The 16,572-nt window shown below is 35.6% G+C and overlaps 1 protein-coding gene across 1 annotated transcript in view; it reads left to right on the top strand.

The window, feature by feature from the left end:
* Positions 1-16,572, top strand: part of HIVEP1 (human immunodeficiency virus type I enhancer binding protein 1) — a 178,630-nt gene that overhangs the window by 98,668 nt on the left and 63,390 nt on the right. The window contains exon 3 of the mRNA XM_006769734.2: positions 6,837-6,890. Within this exon, the coding sequence (XP_006769797.2) occupies positions 6,837-6,890 (54 nt within the window). The remainder of the gene's footprint in view (positions 1-6,836; positions 6,891-16,572) is intronic.

Below are 16,572 nucleotides of genomic sequence, written 5' to 3'. Positions count from 1 at the left end.
ATAAACTTGTCCATGTATTCTAAAACAGTATGGCCCATATCCTGATGGCGATGCAATATTTGCACCCATGGAAGCAAAAGCAAAAGAACTATTTATGGAACGAATAGTTTCCATGAAATTTTACTGTCAGAATCTTCATTTGTTATTAATCTTTTTAAATATGCTGCGTAATCTGGAAAATGTATATCATTTGGATAGACTTTCCGTTTGCTACAGCATTGAGTAAATTTCCCATTGGATGGTTTTTCATCAGAGAAATTTAGTGATAGGCAAAATTCACATCGAACAGTCATTCCACCACAACTATGTTCGAGGATTGTATCGTCATGTACTCCATTTTCGCTGAGAAGGCAGTTCCTACTGATATTGGTAGTACTTCTTGATGACTGTTCTCTAGACATATTCTGTCATCGTCACTGCCTTCTTTCAACTTCACAGGCACATTGGACTTTAGACATTTTCTGTCGATAACGCCGATGTTTCTCGGCATCAGAGCGCTGTTTTTCCAGTAGCTGGTGTTCAGATACATCCTGTCACAAGCCCCGCCTTCTTTCAAGATCAGATGCACGCTGCTCTGCAGACACTTTCTTTCGATAACACCGGCATCTTTCGGCAGCAGAGCTATGTTGTATCAACAGCTGTTCTTTAGACAGAGTCCCACCTCTCTACTGTCATGGTCTGAGATGCAGGTGAATCAGAGTCCTGGCTATCAGGCCGCTGAGAGCTGTCTGATCAATGGCTGATTCTGGCTGATTCTGTGGGGGTGGGACTTCCTCCTCCTTACTGTCAGTTTCCACAGCTGTGATGAGGAAGCTGGGGTGACAAAGGGAGCCGTGCCCTCCAAGCTGCCCTCTCTCTCGCTCTGCTCTATGTCCAGCAGTCTCCTGCTCTGCCAAGTCCTCCAAACATCCTGCTCTCTGCCTGCAAGGTCCCAGGAGCCTGTGGGCATGGCTAGGCACAGGTGGCCTCAGCTCCCAGACTGGCAAAAGTCCTGGGAGCCTGCAGGCGAGGCTAGGCGCGGGCAGCCTCAGCTCCCAGACTGGCGAAAGTCCTGGGAGCCCGCGGGCATGGCTATGGCCCCGACTCCTGAGGCCAGTGAAGCTCCTGGGAGCCCGTGGGCGTGGCTTGGTGCAGCAGGCCTCGCCTCCCGTGCCGGCAATGGTCCCGGGAGCCCACGGCTGTGGCTGCCGTCACCTCCTGGGACACCTGTCACCTGCGTATGCAAATTAACTGCCATCTTTGCAGGGCTAATTTGCATGGTCACTCTGATTGGCTGGTGGGCATGGCTTGTGGGTATGGCTTGAGTGTAGCGGAGGGATGGCTAATTTGCATGTTTCTCTTTTACTATATAGGATGCTTCCTGCTATTGAAATACCTTTGCATATTTAATTTACACCCTACTTGGCCATGACCTTTTTTATCTTTGAATATAGTTTTTGATAAAGATTGTTACATCCTTATTCATGAATGAGACTTGTCTATAGTGTTGGTTTTTCTGCCTCTTTGTTCACATTTTGGTATCAGGTTATCCCAGCTTTATGAATTTATTTAGAACTCCTTTTCTGTTATTTTGTGTTCAGTTTAGGAAATACCTTAGTCTTCAGAAAGAATTTGATAATAAAATCTTCTAGCCTAGCACCCTTACAAAAGGTCATTCTTTGTTACTCTGGTAAATTTCTCAGTTTCATCCATTGTTCTTATCTTAGTTGAGTTCTTTTCTTCCTGGGTCAAGTTGAGTAATTTTATGTTTTTCTAGAATTTTTACAAGTTAGTCACAGTTTTTAAATTCATTAATATAGAGTTGAGTCTGATTTTTTTCACTTACTTGAAGCAATATTTTTCACTTTGAAATATTACGAGGCTAGATTATCATTTTTGACATTATTGTAGAGTATCATCTTTCTCAATGACGTAGGTCTAGAGCAGCCGTTCTCAACCTGTGGGTCGCGACCCCTTTGGCGGTCGAATGACCCTTTCACAGGAGTTGCCTAAGACCATCCTGCATATCAGATATTTACATTACGATTCAAAACAGTAGCAACATTACAGTTATGAAATAGCAACGAAAATAATTTTATGGTTGGGTCACAACATGAGGAACTGTATTTAAAGGGCCAGAAGGTTGAGAACCACTGGTCTAGAGGGATGTGTAAGATGTGTAACTTTTAGGTTCAAATGTGTTTCTTATATTGGTAGATTTATATAGTTGATTTAGTATTGAACCCTAGGATAATCTTCATTTAGAAGAGTATCTATAAAGGTTATGGGTATTGGATGCCTTTTTAACATTACGCCATTGCCATATATTTAGCCTTAGTAAAATAGCTCCCGCAGTTAACAGTGAGTAAGGAGCTTGTAGCGATGTGTAATGAGGGGACGTAGGAGTTAGACTTACTCAGTAGTAAAAATAGTACAGTCACATATGGTGATTTTTTTTCATTCAGATGGCATCTTTTTCAATAAATAAAAGGCCTTTTACAGTTTATTAGGATCTACTTCATAGAATTTTCTGGTTAGCTTTTCCACTTTGTGTTGTCAAGGCTGTGATGAGAGGCAGTGTTAGAACAGAGGTGATGGGTGTCTATCAGAATAGCAAGAAAAAAGGATGAGCTGATAGAATCAAGGTAGAAATTATTTATTTCATTTATAAAAAAAATTTTCTATTACAATTGAAATTCAATATTATATTAGTTTCAGGTGTACAACATAGTGATTAGATACTTATATATTTTATTAAGTGATCAACCTGATAAGTCTAGTACCCATCTGACATCATACAAATTAATTACAATATTATTACCTGTATTCCCTATGCTGTAATTTACATCACTGATACTATTTTTATAACTTTCAGTTTGTACTTCTAAATCACTTTCAAGATAGAAATAACATAAGTTGATAGATTGAATGAAGTAATGTCTATTCAAGTGCTTTCAGTGTTCCCAAACATAAAAATTATTTATAATGTTGAAGAGATTGCAGTGCTAGGCTCTTAAGTGAAACCAGCCAATGCCGATTTTCAAGAGTGTATAGGTATTCCTTTTTGTCTTTTTCAGAAAGTACCAGTGTTTCTCTCTGTCACTTGAGAGAAGCATTTATACCATCAGTAAATTATTCAGGTCCATCTTATGTCATTATTACTGGTGATCATGAGATATGCAACTATAGAGAAATGGAATTCTAGATGCGAGATTTGGTGGTGATAGAGAAGGGAAGGACAGGCTCTGACTGAGGGTATTAGAGAAGATGTCCTAAAAGGGACGACATCTTGAAGGGGGGAGTCGGGATTGGGGGTGTTCAGAGAGCTTGTGGGATCACAGAGAACTTTGATGCCACATGGGAATTCAGGCTCTGTATTTATGATCAAATTGATATTCAAATGACTGTTTGAAGGATATAATAATCTGTAAGCCCCTCCAGGAGAGCCATTCTGTTTTCTTACTATCTCTAGTTCTTTCTATTGTACCTGACACAGGGTAGACAATATAATAAAAACACACAGCTTTTGTGTTTTTATCCTAACAGGTTAGTGGGTTAGTCCCCAAAGCTGTAATGTCCTGGATCCCAAGTCTATCACGGAGTGGTGTTTAGGCATCTGAGATGGTGAGGGAGGCATTTCACCATAGGATGAAAGTGCTTGGAGAGCATGTGCTTACTGCCCATTTGAAGATTGCTTTATTAAATAATTTTCTTATAGAGTATTTGGTCGTCTTCCCTGAACTCTAATAGACAGGTGTTTCTTAAGAGTTCGTTACAGTAAGAATGCATTGATTACTATCAGGTTTGCTAGCAAGGTATGAGTGTCCATTTTGCATGTGTATGTATTTATAAGCAATAGCAACAGAGAAACTATTTATTTGTAAATGTATAGTTCTCTGTGAAATTGTTACCTGAGAGAACAGTGCCATTGGGGAGGGCATGATGGAAGATGTTTCAGAACCTGAGATCCCATCCCAAACAACATGCCACCCCCCGCCCCCCCCATCAAGGCTTGTAATGAGATATATTATTGCTGGGAAGTGTTATCCTTTGTTTGGTAAAGGGAACAGGGTTAAAAAGAAGTGTTGATAACTGTTTCTTATATCAGTGAATTTCAAGCCGCAGGTTTACAATGCAGCAGTGGATTGTGAAATCAGTGTAGTGGGCAGGATGGCATTTTTCATTTTTAATAGGAAAGGACAGAAAGTAGAGTGTGGGTGAGTTTGTTTCTGATTTATGTGTAGGCATATATATGCATGTGTAATTGGCTGAAATGTAAAATATATTTCTTGCTTTGGGTCATAGTGAAAAAATGATAAATATTGCTTTTAAATATGAGTAAATTGCTTGTATAAACCAATTAGGAGCATCTAATAAATGACTACTTTCCCTGTAGTTTTGAGTGTGTCTTCAAAACATTATATTTTACCAGGAGAATCATAAAATAAAGGTTAAGTATAAACAGGGCTTTTTATAAAAATTGAAGCAAAAGCTTTTAATAGTAGCTGTTTGCAAGCTTGCTAATTGAAGATTGTGTTACCTATTGAACTGGCGCTCTAGGTGTGAGAGCATTGCAATGGATGCTTATAGCTAACATAATAGATAACCCGAATCTACTGATTTGCTAATATACACTACTATAATCAAGAGAACAAGGCAACTTATTGAAAAATTTAAAAACAAAGACTAGAATTTAGTGATCAAATGTAAGTCGAAGTCATTTTTGTAAGAATTTGTTATATTAAAATACAAATGGAAGGTGGCCAAGCCTCAGTATACTAAACAAATAGCAGCTATTCTTTAAATACATGTTGTTGTAGATTTTTGTTGCTTTGAGTCATAATTGATTCTGTTAATAAAATGTTTTATTATATAATGCCAGTTTATGTTTGCATAAACTTTTAAACACAGTTATTACTACTATGACTGTATGTAATATATACATACATATTATTTATGGTTCCTAAGTTTGGACAAACTGCTGGCATAGAAATAACAGTGTCTTTCCCTTTTGTTTTTCAAGGGCTATGTATTTAAGTTTTGCAATGTGTTTATTTACATATTGAAAGTCTACAATGTACTTAGTGTATTGTATTTTTAAAAACTGGGCCTTATGCTTTTGTTACTTATATTAATATAGATTTCATCCATGCATTTGGTATTATTCTCTTTGAAGTAACATTGCTATTGAATGTAGGATCCACTTTCTGCATTTAATAAGTTCTTTTAGTGCCGTTTTCAATTTCACTCATCATTTGATGAGAAATAAATGAAGTGTATAAATAAGAAAATTTATATTATTTCAAAAGGTTGTCTCTATAAATCTTATTCTGGATCTGATAATTAGCAGGAAGCAAGTAGACACTGCTGTGGGGAATGCATTTGTCAGGATGAAAATGTAGTTGTTTTTGATCATTGCTGTTATGTAGTGTCTAATATTTCAAACTAGCTTGTTTCCTTTACTCTGCTGCTCCACCTCTGCCTTGATGTGGCACGCTGGGTGGAGAAACATGCGACTTAAAGAAGTTTGAAGTAAATCAAAGGTTTTCTGAATTTCTGGCCTTTTCAGCAAGACTGATGGGGGAAGAGGCAGGTAGTCCAAAGTTGAAAGGGCCTGTGGTGGGACCTGTGTCTTTTATTTATTTGGAAGGATGTCATTTTGTTGGTAACATCTTCTATGGCTGATAGTGGTAGGTTTATCATCGGAGATCATTTGCGGGCTGATTGTATATGCCAGAAGGCATAAATGGCTGAAGTATCAGTATTTTGAAAGCATTTAAACTGTACTTTCATGGACTATCTAAAATACTTATAATTATTGGTATTGTATTTAATTCAGTACAAAATAGTATCTTGGGAATTTTATAACTTTTACCATTATAATTAGTACATAGAACCCTGTATTGAAAACTTGGTGTTGGTTACTGTCATAATCATCAAATATGTATATATTTATAAAATTAAAATTAATTATTACCAAAATAGAACATGCACTAATTTACAAAGTCCAGTTATGCCAAGTCTTAGATGGAAGAACTGTAGGCCCTCAGTTGCCGCCCTCTCCCGTTCCTTCCTTAAGCAGCCCTCCCAAGTCTTCGTTAATTAATGCTCCTGGGTTACACCTAATCTTTCAAACTTCGTGCACATGTAACAGTTCTTTAGTCATTAGTTATTGTTTTTTTAAAACACCAGTAAACATTTATTTTCTGTTTCTATAGAACAGGATTTCAGAAGTGGCATAGACAGGAGGTTTTGGCTTGGAATTTCTCATGAATGTAGTCATTAGTTTTTTTTATATTATCTCTTTAATGCACCATTCTAACCACACAATTCATAGATAAATCTATCCTGTTATCAGGAGTTGGCAAAAGTGATGGGTGTTGTGTGTTATTTAGCTCATTTCCTTTATTTTTCTTTCTCCTATGTTCGACTTAGGTCTTAGGCCAAATGTGGATTTTGCTTAGACTTTTCTAAGCTAATAGGCATTTGTTATATCTGCTAAAAGTCTCTGGGCATTTACATATCTTCATCAGGAAAGTATTATTTTGTTACTTTTATTAAGCAACTACACATTTTTAACTGTAGTTCAGTATTTTAAATGCACTAATTATATCATGGAAACAATTAATTTGAAATGGTCTTTGTGACTAATTTAAGACGATTAAATTATAAGTATAATTTTAAAAGAAAATATGTCATTACTTTACCAGTTTATGCATATTTGTTTCATAAATAATCCATTTAACAAATACTTATTCCTGTGTGTTAGGAACTGTTTATAGGAAGTATGTTTATTTTACTGAATTCTTATTTGTATATGATAAATTTACTTATAAAATTTTCTTTGTTTTTCTTAGACAAAATTGAAGAAGCACAAAAAGAACTTAATGGGGCGGAAGTATCAAAAAAAGGTAAATTAAAATCAACCCCAGTATAAACTTTATTCTTGCAGAGATTATTATATAGATACCTTATAATTGTAGCCTTGCTAAATCAATTGGTGTAAACATATCACACAATTAAAAATCACTTTAAAAGAATTGATACCTAGCTCAGCCAGCTTGGCTCAGTGGTTGAGCATTGATCTGTGAGCCAGAAGGTCACGGTTCAATTCCCAGTCAGGGCACATGCCCAGGTTGCTGGCTCCATTCCCGGTGTGGGGCATGTAGGAGGCAGCCAGTTGATGATTCTTTCTCATCATTGATGTTTCTGTCTCTCTCTCCCTCCTCCTTCCTTTCTGAAATCAATAAAAATATATTTTAAAGAAAAGAATTGATACCTAAAAGTATGTGGACTTTGCTTTATGAAATGTTTTGGCCACATAGCATATTCTACAATCGTTCCTACACATTAATGTGTTGCTGATAGGAGTGCTATTGTTGCAGGAGTGAAAGTGACGGTAGGAGTGAAGATTGTTGCAGCTCTTTTGAGGGTCTGTTTGTGAGATTGTCCCATAGCGATAATAGAGCCAGTGTAATGGATGCTGATGACTGCATTCATTCATGTGTATGATTTGTGTGTGTGTGTACTGTATGCTCATGTAATACAGTATTTTTTGAAATGACCAAGACCTAAGACAACTATAATAACCTAAATGCTAGTCAGTGTAGGAATAATTGAATACATTATAGTAAATTAATATGTTTGGATGTTATACCGCTTTTTAAAAATGTTAATTATTTCAGTTGTCTGTGAAAATTTGTTGCTAAATGAGAATGAAATTGCAATATAGCATGCAAAATATGATACAATCTTTTTGTTTGATCCAAAGCATACAAAAGCACGTGTACGTGTGTGCGTGCCCCCGCCCCCCACACACACCCTTATATAGGATTTGATCAAGTTTGAAAAGATTTATATACAGATATATCTGTATAATGATAAACTTTTATTTTTATGTCTTTGTGTCCTTTTGCTAATTACAGTGGGTATAATTTTGTATAAAAAATAAGTTTTAAAATCAAAAATTGGTTTTCCTCATAGAAAGCCTATATATTATTTGTCCAAGTAATTTGAAAAAAATTCAATGTACAACAGTTTGTGGGGAAGGAAGACAATAAGGTGGGTAGTTCCAACAGTATCTGTTAATGAGTAAAATTGATTAAAAGGATAGAAAGTTTTTTTTATAGTATTTATATTTCATGATTTATTATTACTTTGTCCCTGTTAAATCTTCTAATTAGAGTGGTATATTTTGACAGAGTGAGTGGATTAGCCATGTAGGATTTCAGTTGAAAGTCTTTTTTAAAAAAAAATCTTTTAAATCTGGTTAGGTTCCTAACTAGGTATTTTAGTGGGATAATCTCTGCCTGTCCAGGTTCTCCATCCCCTGGACCAGGCTGTGAAATCCCCAAGATTATTTGGTGTTGGTATGAATAGTTAACACTGTGATGTGCAGCAGCCTTAAAGAAGTGTGCTCCTCCTCCTTTTTCGTCTGCCCTACCTCCTCCTTCCATGGAATCTATGGAAGGTCCATATCAAATATGACTTTTAATGACATCCTTAAGGAAAAGCAAGTCTAGAAAGAGCAGAGAAGTCACCATAGCCATGTTGTCCCTTTGAAAAGCTGACTATAGATTCCTTCCCCACATTGCTGTAGGCAGAAAGCATGTAAGATACTTAGGCTATGATAGATCTTAAACTTCCCTTTTCAGAGTTAGCCTTTTTCACATTTAGTAATGACTTAGAGCTGCTTCAAGTAGCAAAATAAATGTGTGCTTGTCTTCTTTTTCCTTCTTTCTTACTCCTGTGACAGTTTTAAGAACAGTGAACTAAATGCCTGGTGAGAAGGAGGAAATGGAACAAAGGTTCTAGAAAAAGAAAGTGGATAATGAGGTTTAGAATAATCTAGTGAGCTACATTTGGCAGGCTATACTTACTTAAGACCTAGGATGAATACCAAATGAGCATTGTTCTGTGCAATTCACTGCTTAGAATTACTATTTGGCTTTCATTTTTACATACACATTCTGGGCGAATTAAAAATAAAGTAGTTTTTCTCTCAAATAATTAAGGAGTTGGTGTTAAGGTGTTGTCTTTAACAACACGGGATAAAAATCTTTTCGTAACATAGGTGTTGAGATTTCTCAAATCTTTGCTTGCTAAGCTATTTTATTAAAGGAAGTTTATTACTTCCTTTGAAGAATATACTTAAAATTGAGTTATTTATTGTTATTGATTAAAATGACTCATCTAAGATAGATCACTTTTTCACTATTTTTTCAGTGCTTTTATTTCCTCTTCAAGTTTGACTTTTTTCTACATTTGGCTTTTTTTCTACAGTGCTCACAGAAGGTTCTAACGCTTTGTCTGCATTGTTGATTCTGTGATCCTTATTTTAAGGTTCTTCCTCCACTCTTTTTTTTTTTTTTTTTTTAAACCATTAGGACAAGTAGTTAATTTATCTTCAGAAGCAGTTAACATAATGGTAGGCTTTAAAAAGAACACAAAAACTTGCTCATTGATAGATTATAATGGCTTATCTTTCCTGTTTTCTAAAGTTTTAAGGAAAGATTAATCTGTGTAATATACTGTCATAGAAACTTACTTTTGCCCATTGCACATCAATAGAATGTAGAAGTGCACTAAATTGTGCTAATGTATTTTATTCTTTCTGTTTATGAATGAAAATCTAATTACTTTGATTTATTTTGATTTTAATCAATTTTGGGGAAAATATAGTATGCAACATTCACACAGTTCTCCAAATTGTCAGTTACATTATTTCTTACAGTGCTATTTACTTGTTCTTAATATCCAGTGCATTTGACACTCTTTATAAAATTATTGTGCAGCAGTTAAATAACATAGGAAGGCCCTGGCCAGGTAGCTTGGTTGGTTAGAACATTATCCAGATATACCTAGGTTGGGTGTTTAATCCCAGGTCAACCAATGAAAGCATAAATAAAGTGGAATAAAAAATTGATGTTTCTCTCTCCCTTCCTCTCTCAAATCAGTAAATAAAAATAATAAATAAATAAGATAGTGAATGTCACTGATGTGCTAATGGAGAAATATGTGTAAGATAAACTGGGAAGAAATATAGATCAGTTTATTAGAAGAATGTTTACGTGCTCTCTTGAATAAGCTTCAAAACGGTTTTAAAGTTTATCATACAGTATATGACATATAAATTAATATATGTAAGATATGAAATTATAAAACATAAAAATAACATGGTAGTCTTTGATGCTAATACCCAATTTAAGAATTGGCATATTGCTAATACTGTTGCTTAAACCCGCATGCTAGTCTTTATTGCAGCCCATTGTCTGTTCTGTAGCGGTATTTACTGTCCTCAATTTAGTGTTCAGCATTTTAGTGGTTCTTAAAGTTAATTATAAGTTTTTGAACAGTTTATTTTTTAGTTTTGGCTGAGTTTGAGCTTGAAGAATAAAATTACATAATTGTAATAGCTTTTTTACTCAACATTTTTTCTAAGATTCATACATTTTGTTGGGTGTAGCTATTTCTTTCACTGCTGAATAATACTTCATTGAGTGCAATGATTTGTTCCTTCATACTGTTGTTGATGGATTTGAGTTACTTCTATGTTTTTGCTGTTACAAACACTGCAGGTATGAATATTCTCATATCTCAGTGCACATGTGTGGACTATTTAGGGAATGTCGGTAGTCAGCTTCATGAGGTGATGCTAAATTGTTTTCCAAAAAGTTGAGTCTAAGAATTCATTTTGTGCTATTCAGTACTTTGTATTGTCTGTCTTTTTAGTTTCTTTCTAGTTGAGTGAGTATAAAATATTATTTTGTTCTGCTCTTAATTTATTTTTTCCTGAATACTAATATTGTAATGTCAAGCATGTCTTCAGTTGTACTCTTTGAAATGCTTGCTGGTATCTTTTATATATTTAAAACATCTTAATATATTTTAGATAACCCTTTATCCATTTTATGTGTTGTAGTTTTTTGCTTGATTTTTCTCTTTCTTTAGAGTTCCTGTTAACAGAAGTTCTTGGTTTTTAATATTATCAACCTATCAATCTTTTTCTTTTACGATTAGTATTTTTGTTGGGAATTTTTGTGTGCTTATCTTAATGAATTCTTTATTACCACAAGGTCTTACATATATTTTTCTGTTTTCTTTTTTTCTTCTGTTTTTCTGTTTTCTTTAAAAAATTTTTCACATTCAGATTAAAAATTCATCTGGAGTTGATTTTTTTAAAAGCATGGTGTGAGTTAGGATTCCAATATCTACTTTTTTGCTTATATGTTTAAATTTTGAATCAGCTTTTAAAAAATCTTGTTGGAACTTTGCTTGAGATTGATTGAATTTGGGGCAAAATGACTGTTGTCACAATTTTCAGGCTTCCTATCCATAAAGATAGTAGGTAGTATATTTTTAATACTTATATTTTGTTAATGTCTTATGAATTTTCCTTATATTTCTTAGGACTTTATTTATTTACTGATTTTATTAATAGTGTATGTGGGGAGGAGGGAGGAGAAATCATTTGCCAGCTCTTGCTGGCAAATAGAAATGCAACATATTTTTATATACTCATCTTATGTCCAGCCCCCTGGCTAACCTCATTCATTCTGAAAATTTGTTCACAGATGCTTTAGAATTTCTTTTAAACAGTCATATCAGCTAGGAGTAATGAAAGCTTTGTTTCTTCTTTTCTAAAATAATTGTTTCTTTTATTTTCCTTGTTTTTCTCAGTTGGCCCCTGTAGAGTGCCAAAAGAATGGTAGGCGTTCTTGACTTGTTCTTAATGTTAAAGGGAATTTTTCTAATTTCACCATTAAAATATTTGGTGTCTTTTTATGGGAGGGGAGTCAGTATTTTTGTTTGTTTGTTTTGTTAGTTTAAGGAGGTTATCTTCTATTTTTGATGAGATGTAAAACATCTTAAGGGGCTCTTTTTTTAAATCAAATGCTTTTTCTTCATATGTAGAGATAATCTTATGGCCTTTATTCTTGTATTCTAATGTTTAAACCTTGCGTTTTTTAAATGAAATGAAACCAATTTGGTTTTGATTTTTAATCTTTTTAAGCCTACTGCTAGATTTGTTAATATTGTTGAATTCTGTATTCATGTTCAAGAGATACTGAACATGAGTCTCTTTACTTTCTTATAATTGTCCTTGTCTGGTTTGTGTGAAGGTTATCTGAGAACTGTATCTGCCTGCTTCCCAAGGAAGCATTTGTTTAATATTGAAATGGTAGCTTTATAAGCATGTTTTAGAATATATTTTGACTTTTGAGAGGAGTTGAGGATAGATTTTTTTTTTAAGTACAATGTCAGTGTATTTAATGATATGGAACTATTCAAGCTTTATTTTTTCGCTTCAATTAGACAATAAATAATATATATTTTATAATACTCATTTAGTGTCATTTTTTATAATCATATTTAGTGACAATAAATCACTCATGGCATTCTCCTACTCTTGTTTATTTCTGTTGGATCTCTAGTTATGTCTCCATCTTTTCTTTGTTAGTATTAGTCATTCGTGCCTTTTCTCTCTTGATTAGTTTTGTCAAGGGTTTGTCTGTTTCACCCCCTTTTTGTTATATCAACTTCTGACTTTCTTGATACTCTTTTGTTTCATCCTTTTCAGTTTTATCAAATTTTGTTCTTGCCCTAGCTGGTGTGGCACTCGGTTGGAACGTCGACCCCTGCACCAAAAGGTCTCAGGTCTGATTACTGGTCAGGGCACATACCCAGGTTTTGGGTTTGATCCCCTATCGGGTTCCTGCGGGAGGCAACCAATCATGTTTCACTCTCAGATCAATGTTTCTCTCTCTCTCCCTTCTTTGCTCTCTCTCTCTCTCTCTCTCTCTCTCTCTCTCTCTCAAATCAATTTTTTAAAAAAAAAACATATCCTTGGGTGAGAATTAAAAATTTTTTTTGGTCTTTATTATCTTTTGCCCTGTTTTTCTTTGGGTTTATTCTGTTATCAAATTTCTTAAGTTGGAAACTGGACTTATTCATTCTTTTTTTTGGACTTATTCATTCTTAAACCTTTATTCTTTTCTATTGAAATCACTTAAAACTATTAATTTCCCTCTAACTATTGCTTTAGTTCTATTATAGATCATTTCATACTGGCTACTTGCATTAATTTCTATGCTGGTTTCTTTTTTGACCTTCTTGGTTAAATGTTTTTCCACATGATTGGGGATTTTGTTTTTGTTAGTGATTATTTTTACTTAATTGCATTGTTATCTTGTTTTTAAAACCAGTTTTTATTTCTAAGTTAATTTTCTCTGTTTCTGAGTACTGTGTAAAAAAATATCTCAGGAAATGTTCTATGAAAGTGCTCCTATATTTTATTTAGAAATTTAGATTTCAGCATTTTTCAGCTAAACTCACTATTTTACAAAGATGCTGAAGTTCAAAGGTGTTAAATAAATAACCTTTCCCCAGGGAGGGCAATCAGAAAGCGACATGAAGAGGTTTCAAGTCCAGGTAATTCCTGCTTTGAATTACCATGTGTGTGATGACACTGTGATAGCAGTCACCTCCTCTAAAAATGTTGTGATCATTTAAGAAAAAATAGGATTCAGACAGTGGGTTTAGAAAAAGGTAGAGATTTTGGGTCAGGTTGCATTGGGATTTTTCACATTATTCTGTCTCTAAGAGCAAAATCGTGAAAGCTCTACTGTAATATCAGTGGAGCTTTCAGCAGCCATGTTATTACTCTGACATTATCTAGTCCAGGCACCAGAAAGTTTTTATTTAAAAGATAATTTGTGTTAATTTATTTTGCCATATATTTGAGAGTAATAGGTCCTATATATAAATAGATTATATGGCCTAAGAAATATAGTTAGGAATATGTTCTGCTGAAATAACTCAGTGATATTCAGACTTGCCCCAAAGAATCAGATGACAAATAGGAGTTTTGTTAACATGGACATAATTTATGCCCTAGAATTATCCTCCTGTTAAGTGGGGAAGCTTGCGGGAGGTTAGGTTCCTAGTAAAACTACACAGTGATTCAGAAGTGAGAGTGACAGACTAATGGGGAGCAGAAAACTAGATCGTGAACTCCAATTAGTGTGTAAATAAGAAGCTGGAATTTCTTCACCTACTTGCCTAAAATAAATGTTTAAGCCCCTTATAATATCTGTTTGTGAGAGTGAAACACACTCCAATTTTCTTTTAAATTTCACACAGGATATTTTTTTAAAAAGAAAGGTGATTTGAAATAATTAATGTTAATAAAGTTATGTTTTAATGCCAATGATACTCTCTTCCTTCATTCTGCTAAGAATACTTAAGAAAATACAAGAGCATGTTCTTATAATTAGGGTTGATGAAGTCCTTCCTAAGACTAAATTTTAGGTAGCAAATAGAAAAGTAGGACTGATTTCTATTAAACTAAAATGAATGCTTTTAATAGAATATAGGATAAAGTGTTTTAAAACAGTCTTGGAGAAAGTATATGCAATAAAACAAAACCTGGTTGGCTCAGTTAAAATGTGATAAACTTGGAAGGACATTAACAATTTACAAAATGAAAGCTACATTGATACAGTCAACTGAAGGTTAGTGTAATATTTTAGTGATATGTCAGAACTTAGAGAGTATTTTTAAAGGAATGCTGTTTTATTATTTTAGTACTAGAGGCCCGGTGCACGAATTCATGCACCAGTGGAGTCCCTTGGCCTGGTCTGCAGGATCGGACTGAAACTGGCTCTCCGACATCCCCTGAGGGGTACAGGACTGCGAGAAAGTGCATGCTAGGCCAAGGGACCTCACCGGTGCACGATTGGGGCTGGGGAGGAACGTGGGAGGTTGGCCAGCCAGGGAGGGACTGCGGGAGGGCTCCAGGGTGTGTCCAGCCCATCTCGCTCAGTACTAATCGGCTGGACCCCAGCAACAAGCTAACCTTGTTAGCTTCTGCCCCTGATGGTCAGAGCGTCTGCCCCTGATGGTCAGTGCATGTCATAGTGACTGGTTGACCGGTTGACTGCCCCCTGGTGGTCAGTACACGTCATAGCAAGCGGTTGAGTGGCCTTAGCATATCATTAGCATATTACACTTTAGTTGAACGGCGATCAGACACTTAGCATATTCGGCTTTTATTATATAGGATGTCCTATTTTGTCTCCTCAGTAACATAGGTACACCTAGGGTACCAGGCTAACGATATGAGGCTTCGGAGGGATCCAGCCCTGCCCAGACAAGGAAGGAGAGCTGTTTTTTAATGGCAATGGGATAGCACCTCCACCTACAGTCATCCAGAGTCAGGACATACTTGGGAAGGAAAGACAGGCAGATTACTATTTGTGCCTCTAGCTCCATTTTCCACTTCATTCTTGTGTGCTCCCTTCACCTATGTATTCAAACCACCTACCTACCAAGTTCTCCCAGCTATCACCCTCTTACAATGTAGCTCCAGGTTTGTTACGCCAAGTCTAAAAACAAAGACATTATGACCCACCTATAACCCAGTCCTGGCAAGAATAAGAGAGGCAGGGCCAAATCATACAGGTTCATTTTAAGTTTATGCTCCAGTAGGGTCCATGTCACATATATTTCATTTATTTGGTCAAAGCAGAAAGGTCAAATACAAACTGAATAAAATAAAGAAGTATATTTGGTCTACTGGGAAGAATGGCAAAGGTGAGTAGGTGGAAACAACAAATAATTTGAACAAATAATGCAGTCTGACACAAACTGAGTGAGATCAGTCTACAAATAATATATTTCTGCTTATTTCTCTTTGTTGCATTAAAAAATAAAAATTCTGGGCCCTGTCTGGGCTCATTTGGTTAGAATGTTGTCTCAATATGCCAAGGTTGTGGGTTTGATCCCCAGTCAGGGCACATACAAGAATCAACCAATGAATGCATAAATAAGTGGAAAAACAAATCAATGTTTCTCTCTGTCTCTCCCTCTTTCTCTCTCTCTTAAAAAAAATGAATAAAAAAAATTCTAAACGTAAGTTTTCCAATAGCCATTTTTTATGCCATCTTAGATAATAAAACTTTTTTAAGTTAATAGAGTACCTATCTGGGGTAACTGGAAATATAATGAGAACATCTGGCCCATTCTAAAAGTATGAAGTTGAAACCAGCTTTATAATTTTTATTATTTTTCTTTCATTGTATTAATTATATGTATTAAGAAATAAAAGACCAAGCTTAACATGGGTTTAAGGGATAACAAAACATACATTTGAAACAATAAGGAAACAAATAACAAACAACCTGGGACTGAGTACATACTAATATCTATACTAATAAAAGTGTAATATGCTAATTAGACCAGACATCTTCTGGACAACCTTCCAGACATCTTTCTGGACAAAGCCATGATGGCGGGGCTGAGGCAGAGGTGGTTAGGGGTGATAAGGCCAGCTGGGGAAAGCAGTTAGGGATCAGGCCGGCAGGGGAGAGCAGTTAGGGCGATCAGTCAAGAAGGGGAGAAGAGTTAGGGGTATCAGGCTGGCAGGGGAGAGCAGTTATGGGGATCAGGCAGGCAAGCAGGTGAGCGGTTAGGGGCCAGCAATCCCAGATTGTGAGAGAGATGTCCATAGGGATCGGGCCTAAACCGGCAGTTGGACATCCCCTGAGGGGTCCAGGATTGGAGAGGGTGGAGGCCAGGCTGAGGGACGCCCCG

The sequence above is a fragment of the Myotis davidii genome, unplaced genomic scaffold (genome assembly GCF_000327345.1).
Source record: "Myotis davidii unplaced genomic scaffold, ASM32734v1 scaffold62, whole genome shotgun sequence".
Taxonomy (NCBI): Eukaryota; Metazoa; Chordata; class Mammalia; order Chiroptera; family Vespertilionidae; genus Myotis; species Myotis davidii.
The sequence above is the reverse complement of the archived record's forward strand: the minus strand, read 5'-3'. Positions and strand labels throughout refer to the sequence as shown.